General features: G+C 33.1%; 1 protein-coding gene across 1 annotated transcript in view; it reads right to left on the bottom strand.

Moving 5' to 3' along the window:
- Positions 1–15,228, bottom strand: part of LOC134283669 (uncharacterized) — a 50,260-nt gene that overhangs the window by 15,627 nt on the left and 19,405 nt on the right. Inside the window, exons 12-25 of the mRNA XM_062766166.1 lie at positions 14,612–14,760; positions 13,964–14,096; positions 13,731–13,867; positions 13,006–13,114; positions 11,111–11,262; positions 8,622–8,757; positions 7,584–7,711; positions 7,258–7,369; positions 3,765–3,919; positions 2,090–2,219; positions 1,196–1,326; positions 886–997; positions 459–610; positions 25–137 (exon numbers count right to left, since the gene is read on the bottom strand). Of these exons, the coding sequence (XP_062622150.1) occupies positions 25–137; positions 459–610; positions 886–997; positions 1,196–1,326; positions 2,090–2,219; positions 3,765–3,919; positions 7,258–7,369; positions 7,584–7,711; positions 8,622–8,757; positions 11,111–11,262; positions 13,006–13,114; positions 13,731–13,867; positions 13,964–14,096; positions 14,612–14,760 (1,849 nt within the window). The remainder of the gene's footprint in view (positions 1–24; positions 138–458; positions 611–885; positions 998–1,195; positions 1,327–2,089; positions 2,220–3,764; positions 3,920–7,257; positions 7,370–7,583; positions 7,712–8,621; positions 8,758–11,110; positions 11,263–13,005; positions 13,115–13,730; positions 13,868–13,963; positions 14,097–14,611; positions 14,761–15,228) is intronic.

Genomic DNA, 15,228 nt, shown 5'->3' with positions numbered 1-15,228 from the left:
AAGAATATCTAATATTTAGCTTACATTTCCAGCGATGATTTTACTTAAATCTTGAAAATAAGAAGAATCTGGATTCAGCAAGGAATCGTCCCAAAAGAAGCCAGACATCATCTTTATCGTGAACGCCAGTCTCTTCACTAAAATAAAGTACACATATTGCAAAAATAGTACATTGTACTGCAGCAACCTGATGCAGCTTTTGACTGTCACGTTAATTACTAAAATCTCTTTATCAGAAACAATTTTAAAATCAATACTACTAATAATGAAAAACGTTACCTCTCCTCTTGGATAGAAATTCTGTAATAAAAAAATAAATTTTTCCTTCTTATATATATCAAGAAAAATTACGGACAAAACAATTATAGTGAATCAGGGTTTAGCAGATTATTGAAAAAAATCTATAGATAATTTTCACTTTCTAACACTGCATATCCATTGACTTCAGAGATACATACGTGATATACACGCAGTGATTGCAGACCCCGATCCAGGGAGAATACTGTTATAAAACATCTGATCATTAGAGATTACTTCCATGATAATGTTCTCGTCGCATTCATATGCCGTTCTTGATGTCCAGTTTGCAACACATTCCATAAAATTATCTCTGTAATTTTCGAGTTAAATAAAAATAAATGATGATTAAGAACAACGAGCATAAAGGTTTTGATTTTTTAAAAGAAAACTTAAGTCACAACATCATCAAATTATAGAGTATGCATATTACGGACAGATTAAAAACCTTTTTTCGAACAGCTGAAGTACACATACATACCTTTATTTATTTATTTTTTATTGTTTAATTTTATCTGACTTTCTTGGTTTATGTACATGTGCAAGTAAATAACGATATACCTTAACTACATTGTTAGTACATCTTACATTGAATGGGGGCAGAAGTCCCTAATCCATTCAAAATGGTCTCGGCAGAAAACACTGACTATATACATGATCTCATTTGTACTTGTACAGAAGTTAGGAAGACTCCTGTTCACTGAAACAAAAAAAAATATGCAGTTCTTTTATTTTTTTTGTTACTTTTGATAATATTATCTCGTTGGTTTTTTTTTTGAAGTGCAATGGATGCATTTAATTAACATGCAGTCTAGATGACTTTTTAAAAAAACATACACTTTTTGTGCTATTTTAAAAAATATTTTTTTTGTAATTCTAAAAAATAAAAAATTCTTACTTGGACAATCTGACGGATCTAGTAAAGGAGTTTCTAAAGATTTATAGTATAACGAAATCATTGCGTCATAATCCTTGAGAGAACAGGCTGGGTTAAGTTTACTGGTGCATTCTAAGCTCCTCTGGTAAGTTCTGAGTTAAAAAGAAACAAGCAGCTATAATATATCTAGATCAATAGAACATAAACGTATCGTAATTTGTATTGCATTGAAGCTGATCTCACAAAAGTCGTATCAACCTCCAGAATTGATATGAATTACGCATGGATCTACAGGGTTGATATGAATATAAACACAAGTCATGTGAATTAAACCAGTTATAATTGTACATTAACGGTTCTTAAAACAAACAAAACTTAATGCGCTGATTGATACATATTTTTGACTAATTCTGATTTGAAATGACGTAAATAATAAATCCCTGAAATAAAAAGAAATCGTAGGTTTTCCTTGGTGCTTAGATATGAGACTTTGTTTTGCTTTCTATGTAATTCCAACTTTTTAACCTTATGACAAAATCTTATAAAATTCTCCCAATATACTTGGTAAACATTATTCAGGTTACCAATTTAAATGTAAATCTATGAGAAATATTGCTGATTTCTGAAAAAAAAGTTTGTGTTATTTATCCTTAAATTTTGAAAATATATTGTCTGTGAAAATTGCTTTTAATTTTGTAAACTACTTTATATTGTTATCAAATATAATTAGCAGGTCAGTAAATTATTTAGTTGTATAAACAGAAGTTTATCAACCTGTAAAGATAAGATGAAAAAAGTTAATATCAAGAGTTAATGTCGCTACTTTAATTGTTTAAGTTAATAGTTTGCCTTTAATTGTTTAACATTGATCTCGTAAAAATTCAGTCAGTCAATCTCTTTTTTAATTTTTTTTACCTGCATTTTGTTTCAGTTAAATTACCACCACGCCCAGATGTCATTCCATAATGAAATGGAGCAATACAGCGTATATATCCTGGTGTACTGAAGAATTCTTTGTCCACTGTGCAATTTCCCTTTTCCTGCGCTATAAAAGGCATTTAATTAAAACTTCAGCAGACATTACATTTAAGAATACAGTTGTGCCTTATTTTAGTAAAAGTATCAAATCAAATCAATAATTTTCATGAGCCCAAGTAAGTGTTTTAGGGAGGGGGTGCAAGAGTGGTCCAGTTGACATGTACACAACTGAATAAACTAGAGTTTTCAATCTGATCTATTTTACACATCAGGTTATACTTAAAAGGATACGAGGGTGATCAAAAAGTTCGCAAACTATCTCTATATCTACAAAACCACAATTCAGATTAGAATGAAATTCGGTACACACATAGCCATACACAAGGTCTATAAATAGCATATGCTGAATAAAGTTTCTCTCCTTGTTTGTGACGTCACAATTTGAAAATGACGTCACTATTTAGGTCACTTGTGACGAAAAATGGTTGTCTCAGTCGAACTCGTTCACCAAACGACTGTACAATTTATTGTAATATCTTAGAAATCCCTCTACAGTATCATATAATAATTTGTACACAGTTTATTGAGATAAATGAGTTCCTATAAATTCAATTAATGATTGGATTAATCGTTTTAGTGAAGGAAGGCTGATGGTTAAAAATGATACTTGTCATCTTGCCCAGTGAAAGCAAGTTTGAAAAGATATGTATTTTTAATTAAGCAATTTGCTATCAAAGACCTCCAATTAGCACTTTGAAAAATAGTTGAATGTTTGAACAATGATATAAGTATTAAATACCTAAGATATCGTTTACTTTAGATTTTAAACATATTAGATATGATAAAAAGGATGCACACAAAACTATCCACCTTGAATAAAGGTCTCTCCTGAGACAGAAGATTTGTGTTTTAATGGTCGCCATGCTTATTTTTGGAAAGGATGTTATTATCCACCCATTCTGTTGCCGAGATATGACCATTTCTGACAAATTAACTGTTCTTGTCATAAAAATTAACTCACATGGAAAGAAATATAAAACTCGGAAAAATCTTTTAACTTTTGTGACAGAACGCTATGGAGGGGGTCACGTGACCGCCAATATCACGTGATTCGCGCATGTGCAGAACGGTGGTTGATGTGCATTAAAATCGGGGAGGATTAATTTAAAATATAATCAACATTAAAACCAAATATTGTTTCTTGTATGGAAGTTATTCAATTAGTTTGTGAACTTTTTGATCACCCCTCGTATGTAGACATGCTACAATTTCTTTGTTAAACTAAGCTTCCACATTTTACGTTTACAAAGTTTTAATATTCGCAGTGGTTAAAACTTAATATCATGATACCGAATACAAAATCCAATGTATTTCATGTTTGGAATAAAACATAAAACTTTCGCTATTCTAATCAATGTCCATGTTCAGATTAAATTATACCATCTTTTCTGACAAAGATGTGAAATGTTTATGTAGATTTATAAAAAGTAACAAGCACAGAAAAAAATACCAAAAGATCAATGTGTGCATTTTTTTTTTTCAGCCAGGAGACATGATTACAGAAAAAAATTTCCGCCCATTTCTGTATACGATTATAGAATTGCTTGCTTACTTTCTATACACTTGGATATGTTAAGGCCCTCCCCTGGAAACAGTTTTTCAAAATAATTCGTTGCGTTGATCATAGCAGAGCGAACTTCATCTTCTGTGCACGTGTTGTTAAACATGCTCATTGTGCTCGAAATACATCCCACGTACATACTGACGCTATAAGAAAGTATTTCAAAATTTGTCTAAAGTAACAAATGTGTGCATATTTGTAAAAATGAGCATACAAAACGTTTTCTACAAAGTATGGTATTAAATAAATAATGAACATAAATAATTTATCTTTTATGATTTCAAAAAAGGTACAGTTTGTGAAGTATTTGCAATAAATGTTATGAGGTCTATTAATGAAAGTAAAAGGGTTAATTTGGGTTTCTGAGATAATAGTTCGGATGAACCCAAAAATTGGGAGAATAGGGAAAAGAGAAAACAGAAGTCTCTGATGAGACTGTAGCTCTAGATCTACTGGTTCATACTTAAAAAGGAGGAAGAGAAGCATTTGAACTTGATACTTTGCAACAGCAAAAGATTTCAAAAAAATATGCTAGGTTTAGCCTTTTTCTCGGTAACAGTTATTGAAATCGGACAAAAACTTAAGGAGTAGCATTTCGAAAATGACATTTCTATTTTTCAGTAACCATGGAAACGCCAGCCTTTAAAATCAAACACCGATACACAGAATAAAATAACTAAATGTAGTCTGTTGTGTGCCAAGTAATACAACATTATTTAAGTTTTAAAAAACAAATGTACACAATAAATAATTTCATTAATTCTGCATATTTCAGTTCGATGTTGCGTAAATTTCGTGTAAGAATCTCCTCAGAATTTTAAGCAAAGTGTCAAGGACATGATGTAGCCTCAATATTAAAATTCACATAAAATAATCTGTATGGAATAACACCACCACTCCCTTTAATTACTGCAAGACATCCTTTTCTTATGGATGTCATGTATACCCATGAATAAGATACTGAACCATCTACTGCCACACCTATTGCATGGATCTTTCTAAACCGTTGAAATTGTGTGGAGGGGGTGCTTTGACATTCCTTAGAAAAAATCTCAAATGTATTCAACAGGATTTTGATCCGGTGATTTGACAGTGCATCATCACAGATACCTTTTGGACAATATCCTGGGGCGTTTCGCGTTTCGACAAAATTTCATTAAACCGGAAGTGATCTAGATCTTCGTCTGAGGCCAAATTTTCGCGTCACAACCAGGTTAAAAATTTGTTTCAATGTCCTGAAACAATTTTAGTAACATTAAAAGAAACAAATTAAAGGGTAAGAAAATGATAAGATATTGGTGCTCGTGGCTGTCTAATATCATCTCAAACATCTGAATCAGATGTAAAATGTGTTCCAGGATATATTAAAATCAGACCAAAATTGTATGTGTAGTAGCACTAAAAAAATCAAAGACATTTCTATTCAACACCATTCATTAAATCAAAAACCGATAAATAGATTTATTTATCTTGGTGTAGTCTACTTGTGTGCCAATTTATAATAAAAATGGGAAAAAACTGAAGGAGGAGCAACAATTTCAAAAATTGATTACAGACAGACAGACGGACAGACTGTGCCACAGACATCTTTCTATCGCAGAAGCTTTTCTGGTCATTGACCAAAAAAGGCAAGAAAGGAAAATGTGATAAGGTGTAACTGAAACCAGAAGTCTCTGTCGAGACTGTACTCTACTGGTTTGTACTTATAACAAAGTATGAGAAAAGAAGCCATTGCTATCAGACCAAAACTGTAGAAGGAGTAGCGTTTTAAAAGAATTTCACAGACATTTCTATTTTTAGTAACAATGGCAACACCATTCATCAAAATCAAAAACTGATGCACTGTTTTATGAGTTTTATGTATCTTAGTGTAGTCTACTTGTGTGCCAAGTTATATTGAAATCAGACCAAAACTGTAGAAAGAGTAGCGTTTTAAAGGAATTTCACAGAAAATTCTATTTTCAGTAACCATGGCAACACCGTTCATCGAAGTCAAAAACTGATGCACTATTTTATGTATCTTAGTGTAGTCTACTTGTGTGCCAAGTAATATTGAAAGCAGACCAAAACTGTAGAAGGAGCAGCGTTTTAAATGAATTTCACAGAAAATTCTATTTTTAGTAACCATGACAACATCGTTCATCAAAATAAAAAACCGATGCACTAATTTAGGTATCTTAGTGTAGTCTACTTGTGTGCCAAGTTATATTGAAATCAGACCAAAACTATAGGAGGAGTAGCGTTTTGAAAAATTGTTTACAGACAGACAGACAGACAGACAGACGGACGGACGGACAGACAGACAGACGGACGGACGGACGGACGACGGACTCCTTACTGTCGCATAAGCTCTTCTGGTCTCTGACCAGTAGAGCTAAAAAAAACTCCACAGTATGTACTCGTTCTTCGGTGAACCTTTCTGAAAGGCAAACCCTGTGAATAAGAATAAAGTCAAATACTCTAGAATTGTTAACATTGTAAACATGGCGCTGTTAAAAATATTCTTACATTCGCCATAATACTATGAAAAAAGTTTCATATGGATTTTTAGAGGTTTGACTATATCATTCTAAAATGATGCTAATATTTCAAATGAAATGTTTACCAATGCACTTAAAAAATTGAAAGACTGATCAGAATCATATGGAGATAATGAGCAATATTCAAGATCAATAGTCCATAAAACAATACAAAATATGAGCAGAGAAAACACGAAGCTTCAAAACATCAGAGGTAGGGTCAGGTGTCATGGAGGAGTGAGCATCCCCTGTTAACCGGTCACACCCGCCGTGTGCTCCTTGTAATGATCGGAAATAACGAAAAGATCCATCGTCATTTCAGTGTATAAATAATGGACTAACAATTAGTGTGAAAAACGTCAGTCAGCATTTGACTCAATGATAAATTGTATTTGCTGACAAGGTCATTGTGTAGATCATAGAACTTACGAAATGATGACTTTAAACGAGACTGCTGATATACTTGTTTCACCAACTTTTGACAATAATTTACCCCGTTTTAGAAATTGTTCATACTCTGAGAGCATGCTCTTGCGTATCGAATCAACTGAGATATATATTAGCTATGTATGCAGGTGATGAAGGCATATGGCTGCATAAGTAAGGAAAGTAAACGATTGTAAAATTAAAGTCATAACATTTATTATTGAGTTTGGTTGTTAGAGTACCATTAACGTCTTTTTTTCTAGTAAAATATCTAAATATGAATCAAATACATGTATTAGATGTGTCAGACTCTGTGGTATCTTTTATCTCAAGCTCACTGTATATATCGTATCGACATAAGAATGAAAATTACCATTGTTAAAAAAATTCTTTCGAAAATTCAGGAACAAAAGGAAACCAAAAGTTTTTAATTCAGCTCACCCCTGCTCATTACTTGAAAATGGCTGGATGGAGGCACGAGTCAAACCAAAGTATTTTCAAAATATCTAGTAACACTTTATCAAACTAAAAATACTCACGACGTTAAACTACATGAAGCTTGGAGAACTGCCAGTGGTGATTTACAGTATATATCAGCATTGTCTATTATGACACTTTCTATTGTGCAGGCAGGAGCTAAGACATCATTTACTAAAAATAAATAATAGTTTCTTAAGTATAGTTATTTATGAATGTTGTAGCTATTAACCCCTCCCCCCTGTCAAACGGGCGATTTTTTTGGATAGTTCATATTCTAGCTACATGTAATTCCGATGAATTATTAGTTAGCAATAAGTTATTGAAAAATGAAAAATGTATTACACCTTTATACTATTCTTTAGGAGGATATATAGATAACATATACCTTGACATAATGGTGAAATCTTCTGTTTGTATACACCTGCCACCAAGGGCCTTAAAAGACTGTCAAAGTCTTGCACTGTACAGGAAGCCAATCGATCTTTTACGCAATGTACAACTGATTGGTATGTACTAAATGCAGAGAAAATGTAAAGGGTTAATTTCTGCAACTAGTTCAAAGGAGCTCTTAAAATATAGATTTTCTTAGGGTAAATCTTGATTTCAAAAAGAATAACAAGGGGCCAATGGGCCACATTGCTCGCCTGAGAACTATTGCTAAAAATGCAAAAAATAATCCAGTATTGAAAAACTTAAATTGAAAAAAGGTCCCCATCGATCCCTAAAAGGGGGAGGATAGGTGGGTTGTATGATTTGAATTAACTTGAATCTACACCAACTTAGGATGCTTATATATCTATTTGACTCACTGTTGCCTTTTCCCCTATAAATTTAAACTGAGGATGCTTTCAAAAATCATGGTTTTTTTTTCAAGACTTTTTCCTATGTAAAACTTTGATATTTCATTGTGGCCTGATCCTACCCCTGGGGGTCATGATTTGAACAAACTTGCATCTACACTACCTGAGGATGCTTCCATCTAAATATGACCAATCATGGCTTTGTTGTTCTTCCATTGTGACCCCACCCTTCCCTCCGGGGTCATGATTTGAACAGACTTGAATCTGAACTACCTAAGGATCCTTCCACTTCAGTTTCATTTTTTCGGATCCATTGGTTCTTGAGAAGGTTTTTAAAAGATACCATTAATTTTTCACATTTTTTTCAAAATTATCTCCCCTTGGAAGAAGATGTGGCCCTTCATTTCATCAAATATAAATACCCTTAAGCCAAGGAAATTGGCCCTTTGGTTCTTGAGAAGTGGAAATTGTTGATTTTTACAGACAAACCTACAGACGAACGCCGAACGAAATGTGATAAACAAAACTCACTTAAATTGTGCCTTCTGCTCAGGTGAGCTAAGAAAGGATGAATAATTTTAAACATTGATACATGTAATTTAGTTTTGAAAATACAAACTCACTAGCATTGTGTTTTATCCGACAGTGCAGCAGATCCATTTGTAAGTAACAGTAACAAGTAGATTCCCAAGCATTTCTGGGCTTCTGGATGACTATAAATATCCTGGACTGCTATACTGCAATTTGTGTCTGTGATTTCTATTAAAAGCATCATTATTTCTAATATGAAAAGGCCGACTTAAATTCCGATAATTCATAAATATCGTATCAATAATATTAATATATAACTATGAACTCATTTTGCGGTTAATATTGATTGATATTCTGATAAATATCAACCTACATTTAATTACCATGGAAAGATTTTATGTAACAGTTCAATGTTGGATAAATAAGATTAAAAAACGTTCATTAGAAGTTATCTTGACGGTCTAGTTCTCCTTACATACGGAAAAACATATCATTTTCTGAAGGTAAATAATCTAGCGATAGGCTTGCAAAACGAACCATTGTTGATCATTTAAGATGTCAAAATCGCTGGATATCTAGTAAATATGGCACCAAATCTGGTGAATATTATACAATTAATTAGGCCTGTAGGTTCTGATGTGGTGAATTTGATTTGTAATAATACAGTCATATAATCCTTTTAATCCATAAAAAAACTAACATAATATAACTAACATAATACTTCATATGCCGTTGTTTTCAGGAGAATCAGTGCGCGTGCAGAGGCATTTTTTTTTTCATTTTTTTTTCTTTGGAGGAGACTAAATAGCATATCAAAGGTTTAGAAAAGTGGATAATTCTTAGAATTTTTTTCTCCTAAGAACTAAAAAGTGAAATAGACTTTGAAAATATTAGTAATATTTCAATAAAATAACAAATATGGACAAATGATACGCAATAAAGGTTTACAGGTAAAAACAAATATCAAAATATGTTAGCTTGCTGCTAAAAGTGTAATATAAACGTTAAAGAAGTAAACCAAGCCAGTTGAATTTTATAAGGAAAAAGAAAATGAAAAAAATCAGAAAAATCACATAGGCTGATTTTTACTATTTTGCTTTTCCCAATAAAATTCACCTGGCTTGGTATATTTTTCGAACGTTTTTATTACATTCTAAGCACCATGCTAACATATTCTGAAATTTGTTTTCATCTGTAAACCTTTACTGAGTGTGTTTTGTCCAAATTTGTTATTTTATTGAAATATTACTAATGATTTCAAAGTCTATTTCATTTTCCAGTTCTAAGAAGAAAAAATTCCAAGAATTTTCTACTTTTCTAAAACTGTGACATGATACCAAGTCTCCTCCAAAGAAAAAAAAATTGTTTGTATCATCTGTCCTTAAAGGGTACCTGCGGTGGGAATTTTTTTTCAATATGTTGAAGATCATGTTCAAACAAAACTAGAGAAAAAAACGAACCAAAATCTATGCACAACTAACGAAGATATTGAAGGAAAACCATATTTCACACCTGAACGATTTTTTGAAAGCGGCCTTTGGCGCTATGATTTCACAACATGTACTGGTCATTTTGAATGCATAAAAAACAGTGGAAAGATTTTTAGTGTTTTTAATTAATTATTACGAATTCTGTGAGTTTTGAATTAATTATGAGTATATATTATCTGTTCTTAGTTTTGTCTAGAATTAGTTTAGTGGATTTTTTTTATTTCTTCGTGTTCGGTTACATTAAGTAATTATACTATGAATCGCCGAAAAGTTACATCTATATTTTCCAAAAAATGGGAATCGATGGATTATGCCACTTCTACCTACATCGTATCTGTGTTTCCCTCCTGGTATGTAGAGACATTATCTAATTAATCGTAAGCAATAATGACAAAAAATGCACAGCACACAAACGGTAATAAAAGAAACATTTCTAATTAAAAAAAATATTGAGTGGAGGATTAGTGTATATATCCCTGGTAAATACTACGATGTTTGCTGTTTTATTTTGAAAAGTGTAACTGCAGAATATACATGTATATTTCCATTATTTAGTATTGAGAAGTACATTTATTTTATGAGAGAGAGAGAGAGAGATTCCCTTTTCAACGCCTCCCCATATCTATGAATCAAGTCGTAATTTATTAGTGCCCCACCAATGTAACCCACACACATTTAGCGGAGCTAGCATGTGCGTTGTACAAATGGATTCAACAACCAAAGCCAACTACAGTATTTCAGAGCAGGAAAAACATTAGACAAGCCTATCGTGGAATTATTTTCCTAACATTCCAATATCTTACAAACTGCTGAAAAAATACAGAAGTTATGATATGCTATCCAGAATTTTTTTTTTTCCTTTCCACGACCAATGTTCGTTACTGGCAATGCAGTTGTTATTAGATACAGTTATTTTTCAGAAACCTTTAACGTTTTTATCAGCATTTCTAAAGTAAGTATAAAATTAGTGCAAGTAATCTGAAATAATATTTTGGTTGAAGTAACAAAATAAACCTCATTAGTTGGACCAAAGGCACTACATGTAATACATTTGAACCTAATATTGATTAATGAAAAGTTTGTGTACGTACGTATACATGTTGCAATTTGTTGACCATATCCAGGAAACTTCCTTTCATAAAACGATGATGCATTATTTAGGGATGATCTGATGGAAGTTTTGGAGCAGTTAAAGTACAGTTCTCCTGTTTGATTGTAAGCACAGTCCATAAGAGAATCAACCCTGAAATTTATAAATAAATTACACGATATTGTAACGATTGTACGATCAAAGAGCTATCCAGTAAAACAATGACTACTTGAATATGAACAGGAAATATCATATAAAGGATATAAAACCAGAAATTCTTTGTTGAAACTGCAGCTCAACTAGTTTGATGAAATAACAAAGACAGAGAAAAGTAGCATCTGGACTTAAAACTTTGCAGCATCAATAGACAGAATAAAAATCCTTGATATAATTTCTTTTTTGTGGCAAGATCGCAATTAAACTAAAAGTGTAGGAGGAGAAGCCTTTTAAAAGAATTTCACGGAATTTTTTTTAGTAACCATGGAAACAATGTTAATGGAAGTAAAAACCGATATATAGAATAATGAATCTTTATAAGGTAGTCTACATGTGTGCCAAGTTATACTGAAATCAAATCAAGGCTGTAGCAAGAGTAGCATTTGACAGTATTTCACATAATTTTCTATTTTTATTTACAATGGCAACATCATTTATTGATTGACTGATTTTTGTTTAACGTCCCTCTCGCGAATTTTTCACTCATATGGAGACGCCACCACTTGCCGGTGGAGAGCTACAAATTTTGTCCTATACTGGCCATTGAGCAGTGAGGAATCTTTTTCGTGCCAGCACTTACTGCGACAAGGGACCTCGGTTTATACGGTCTCATCCGAAGAACCGATCTCCACGTCCCACAGTGGGATTCGAACCGCGACGTAAGGATTGACTCCTTACTTCACGACTCTAGAGCAGACGCTCTAACCACTGCGCCACGCTGGCGACACATTTATTGAAATCAGAACCGAAATAAAGAATTATGTTTCTTAGTTTAATCTAGTTGTGTGCCAAGTTACAAGTATATTGAGATCAGACTGAAACTGACGAGAATTAATATTTGGAAAATAATTCACAGGTATTCCTATTCTCAGTAACCATGGCAACACATTTCATTGAAAGCAAAAGCCGATTGTAGTCCAAATGTGTGTCAAGTTCTATTGAAATCAGACCAAAACGTAGTAGGAGTAGCAATTTGGAAAAAAGATGGATGGACAAATGGACAGAAGACAGACCCTATTCTATTGCATAAGCTCTTCTGGCCTCTGACCAGTGCTCAAATCTACATTCGTTTCTAAGCTAATTTTTTTCAATGATATTTTTCTCACATATTAGTCGGCGAATATGGCTGAAATATTTCCGACTCGGCGTGAAACAACAAAAATCAACCAATCTCACAAACTAGTATCAGAAAATGGTTAAATTTACATAAATTTCACGAAACGCTAAAGTCTTTCCATGTACATGTAGCAGGTTTAGTAGTACGAGAGAGAATTAAGCATGTTAGTATAAAACTCACCATATAACAAACATGTAATACAATCGTAAAGCGGGAAGTCCAAAAGAGAATAAACAGATAAGTGAAACATTTTCCATGACACGTTAATGTTATAATTATGTAAAGTAGCAAGTCCAAGAGAGAATATTAAGTGTAACACTTTCCATGAAACGTAAATGCTATAATTATGTAAAGCAGAAAGTCCAAGAAAGAATAAATGTAACACTTTCCAAGAAAGGTTAATGTTATAATTATGTAAAGCAGCAAGTCCAAGAGAGAATATTAAGTGTAACACTTTCAATGAAACGTAAATGCTATAATAATGTAAAGCAGGAAGTCCAAGAGAGAATAAACAGATTCATGTAAAATAATCTACATACTAGTAATGTTAATGTTATAATTACGTGATGCAGGAAGTCCTAGAGAGAATCAGCAGGTTAATGTAACACTTCCCATATATGTGTAGAAGTAAAGCTTCTTTGTCATCACAGAATGACTGAGACGGTTCCAAGTCTGAAAATTAAAGCATGTGGATTAAATTTATATTACAGGGTACTCTTTTTCTTCAAGATTACAAAAACAGATAAATTATTTTTCAGTATATTCAACAAAAAAAGTAGGAAAAAACTATTGTTACGTTTGTGTGCTTGTATGTTGATCAACGTCCCTCTAATATGGAGACGCCACCACTTGCCGGTGGAAACTGCAAATTTTGTCTTAGTATACTCGACACTTTGAGCAGGGAGTGATCTTTGTCGTGTTAGCACCTATTACGACACGAGACTTCAGTTTATACGGTCTCATTCGAAGGACCGGTCAACACGTACCACAGTGGTACTAGTATTCGAATCTGCAACGTAAGGATGCGACTCCAGAACAGACGCTCTAACCACTGCGCTACACGCGGGCGACAATTTTTTTTTAATCGGTGTATCTCGCCCAAAAATTACTTTGGATAATGCATGCACGAGGTCTGATAACACCAATTACACATTATTATCCAAAATTGGCGCAAAAGATCAGAAACCGTGGCCTCAATTAAAGTAACATCACTACGCTATATGCTTTCCCCTAATGTCTGTGTAGTACATGAAGCTGCCCTTCATTCCTTTTACAGCATAATATTTACCTGAGCATTTAAGATCATAAACACTGCTGTTACGCCCGGTAATTTCTAAACTGCTGGAATTAATAAGTTTGTGGATATTACCAGCATCACAGTCTGCTATGTTTTCTCCAACACATCGAAGAGAGTGTGTGTAAATTCTAGAAATACAAAAGTTTTTTTGACATTTCACTTAAGACTTTATGTTTTTATACTACTACTCATTGCAATTGAGGACAATATGCGATTTTTTTTACCTGCATCTTTCTTCTTTTTCCATTGAGTTGGGTAAATCGGAGAGTAAATTGAAAGTTTTGAAGCACTGTTGAAACTCAGAAGTTTCAAATATTTCTTGGGAAAAGCAGATTTCATTGAGAGGTTCCAAGTTACCTATGATTATAATAAAGTTACATGTATATTATTCAAAACTTTACACAAGGAAATTCATTTGTCCTATCATGCCAAGGAGGACAAGGCGGTTGTGACGTCGGCAGGGGATGCTTGCTTCTCCATGAAACCTGATCTCTTCTCTAATGATTTTAGAGGTCGGTATTTGCTCTACTCCGATTTTGTAAAGTTTTTGAGCTTGATAATTGTTCAATATCTCAATATTTCATTATATTCTTTTAAAAGAGACATATGGAGATAACAAACAGTATCCGAGCTCAAAAATCCATTAAACAATGCAAATCAGGTGCAGATCAAAACGGCCGACATACAAAATATCAGAGGTGGGATCAGGGGCCTTGGAGGAGAGAGCATCTCCTGAGGACTGTTCATACCGCGTGTTCTTATTATGGTCGGGGAATCACTGAAAAATTCGTCGAAAATTCAATGTGCATTCTACAAAGGTCTAACAATCAGTATGAAAAACAGATGAGATTATTTTTACCAAGTTTACTTACACTCAACTGGGTCGTGTTTCATCTTTATCGAATCGCGAAGTAAAGGACTATACACACTGGCAACTGTTTTCAAGCTATTGGATGGACAGGAGATATTTAACTCCTTTTCTACATTGTTCACAGTACAGTTCAGCACATCTCGAATAACCCTGAAAACAAACGACATTTAAGTAGGTTTATATGCTGAAAGCTAACGATTATAAACATATCGTAGATTACCTGTATCGTTCAGCTATTGTGATCATTAAAATAATTACATGAAATAAAAGTTCCGTGGGCCTTTAATTCAATGACTCTCATTATCATTAAAACTATCCCTTAATGACCTGGTGACCTAAAATATCCCATTTTTCCTCTTTCAAAAATTAAGTCTTCTCTCTTGAATTTTCCAACAAGAACATTGATTATGGAAACGATAGAAAAAGGATCAATGTTACTATGAAGAAAGAAAAACAAAAGTGTCTTATAAGGCTGTAGTTCTACTGGTATGTACGTATAACAAAAGAAAAGTAGCATTTGGATTTGAAACTTTGCAACAGGCAGCAAAAAATACAAATTTGTACCTTAATGTAGTCTTCTCGTGTGCCAATTTATATTGAAATCAATCCAAAACTGTA

Source organism: Saccostrea cucullata, unplaced genomic scaffold (assembly GCF_032062105.1).
Source record: "Saccostrea cucullata isolate Sc308-1 unplaced genomic scaffold, CSIRO_AGI_Scuc_v1 ctg146, whole genome shotgun sequence".
NCBI classification, from domain to species: domain Eukaryota; kingdom Metazoa; phylum Mollusca; class Bivalvia; order Ostreida; family Ostreidae; genus Saccostrea; species Saccostrea cuccullata.
This window is presented reverse-complemented; position numbering and strand designations above follow the sequence as displayed.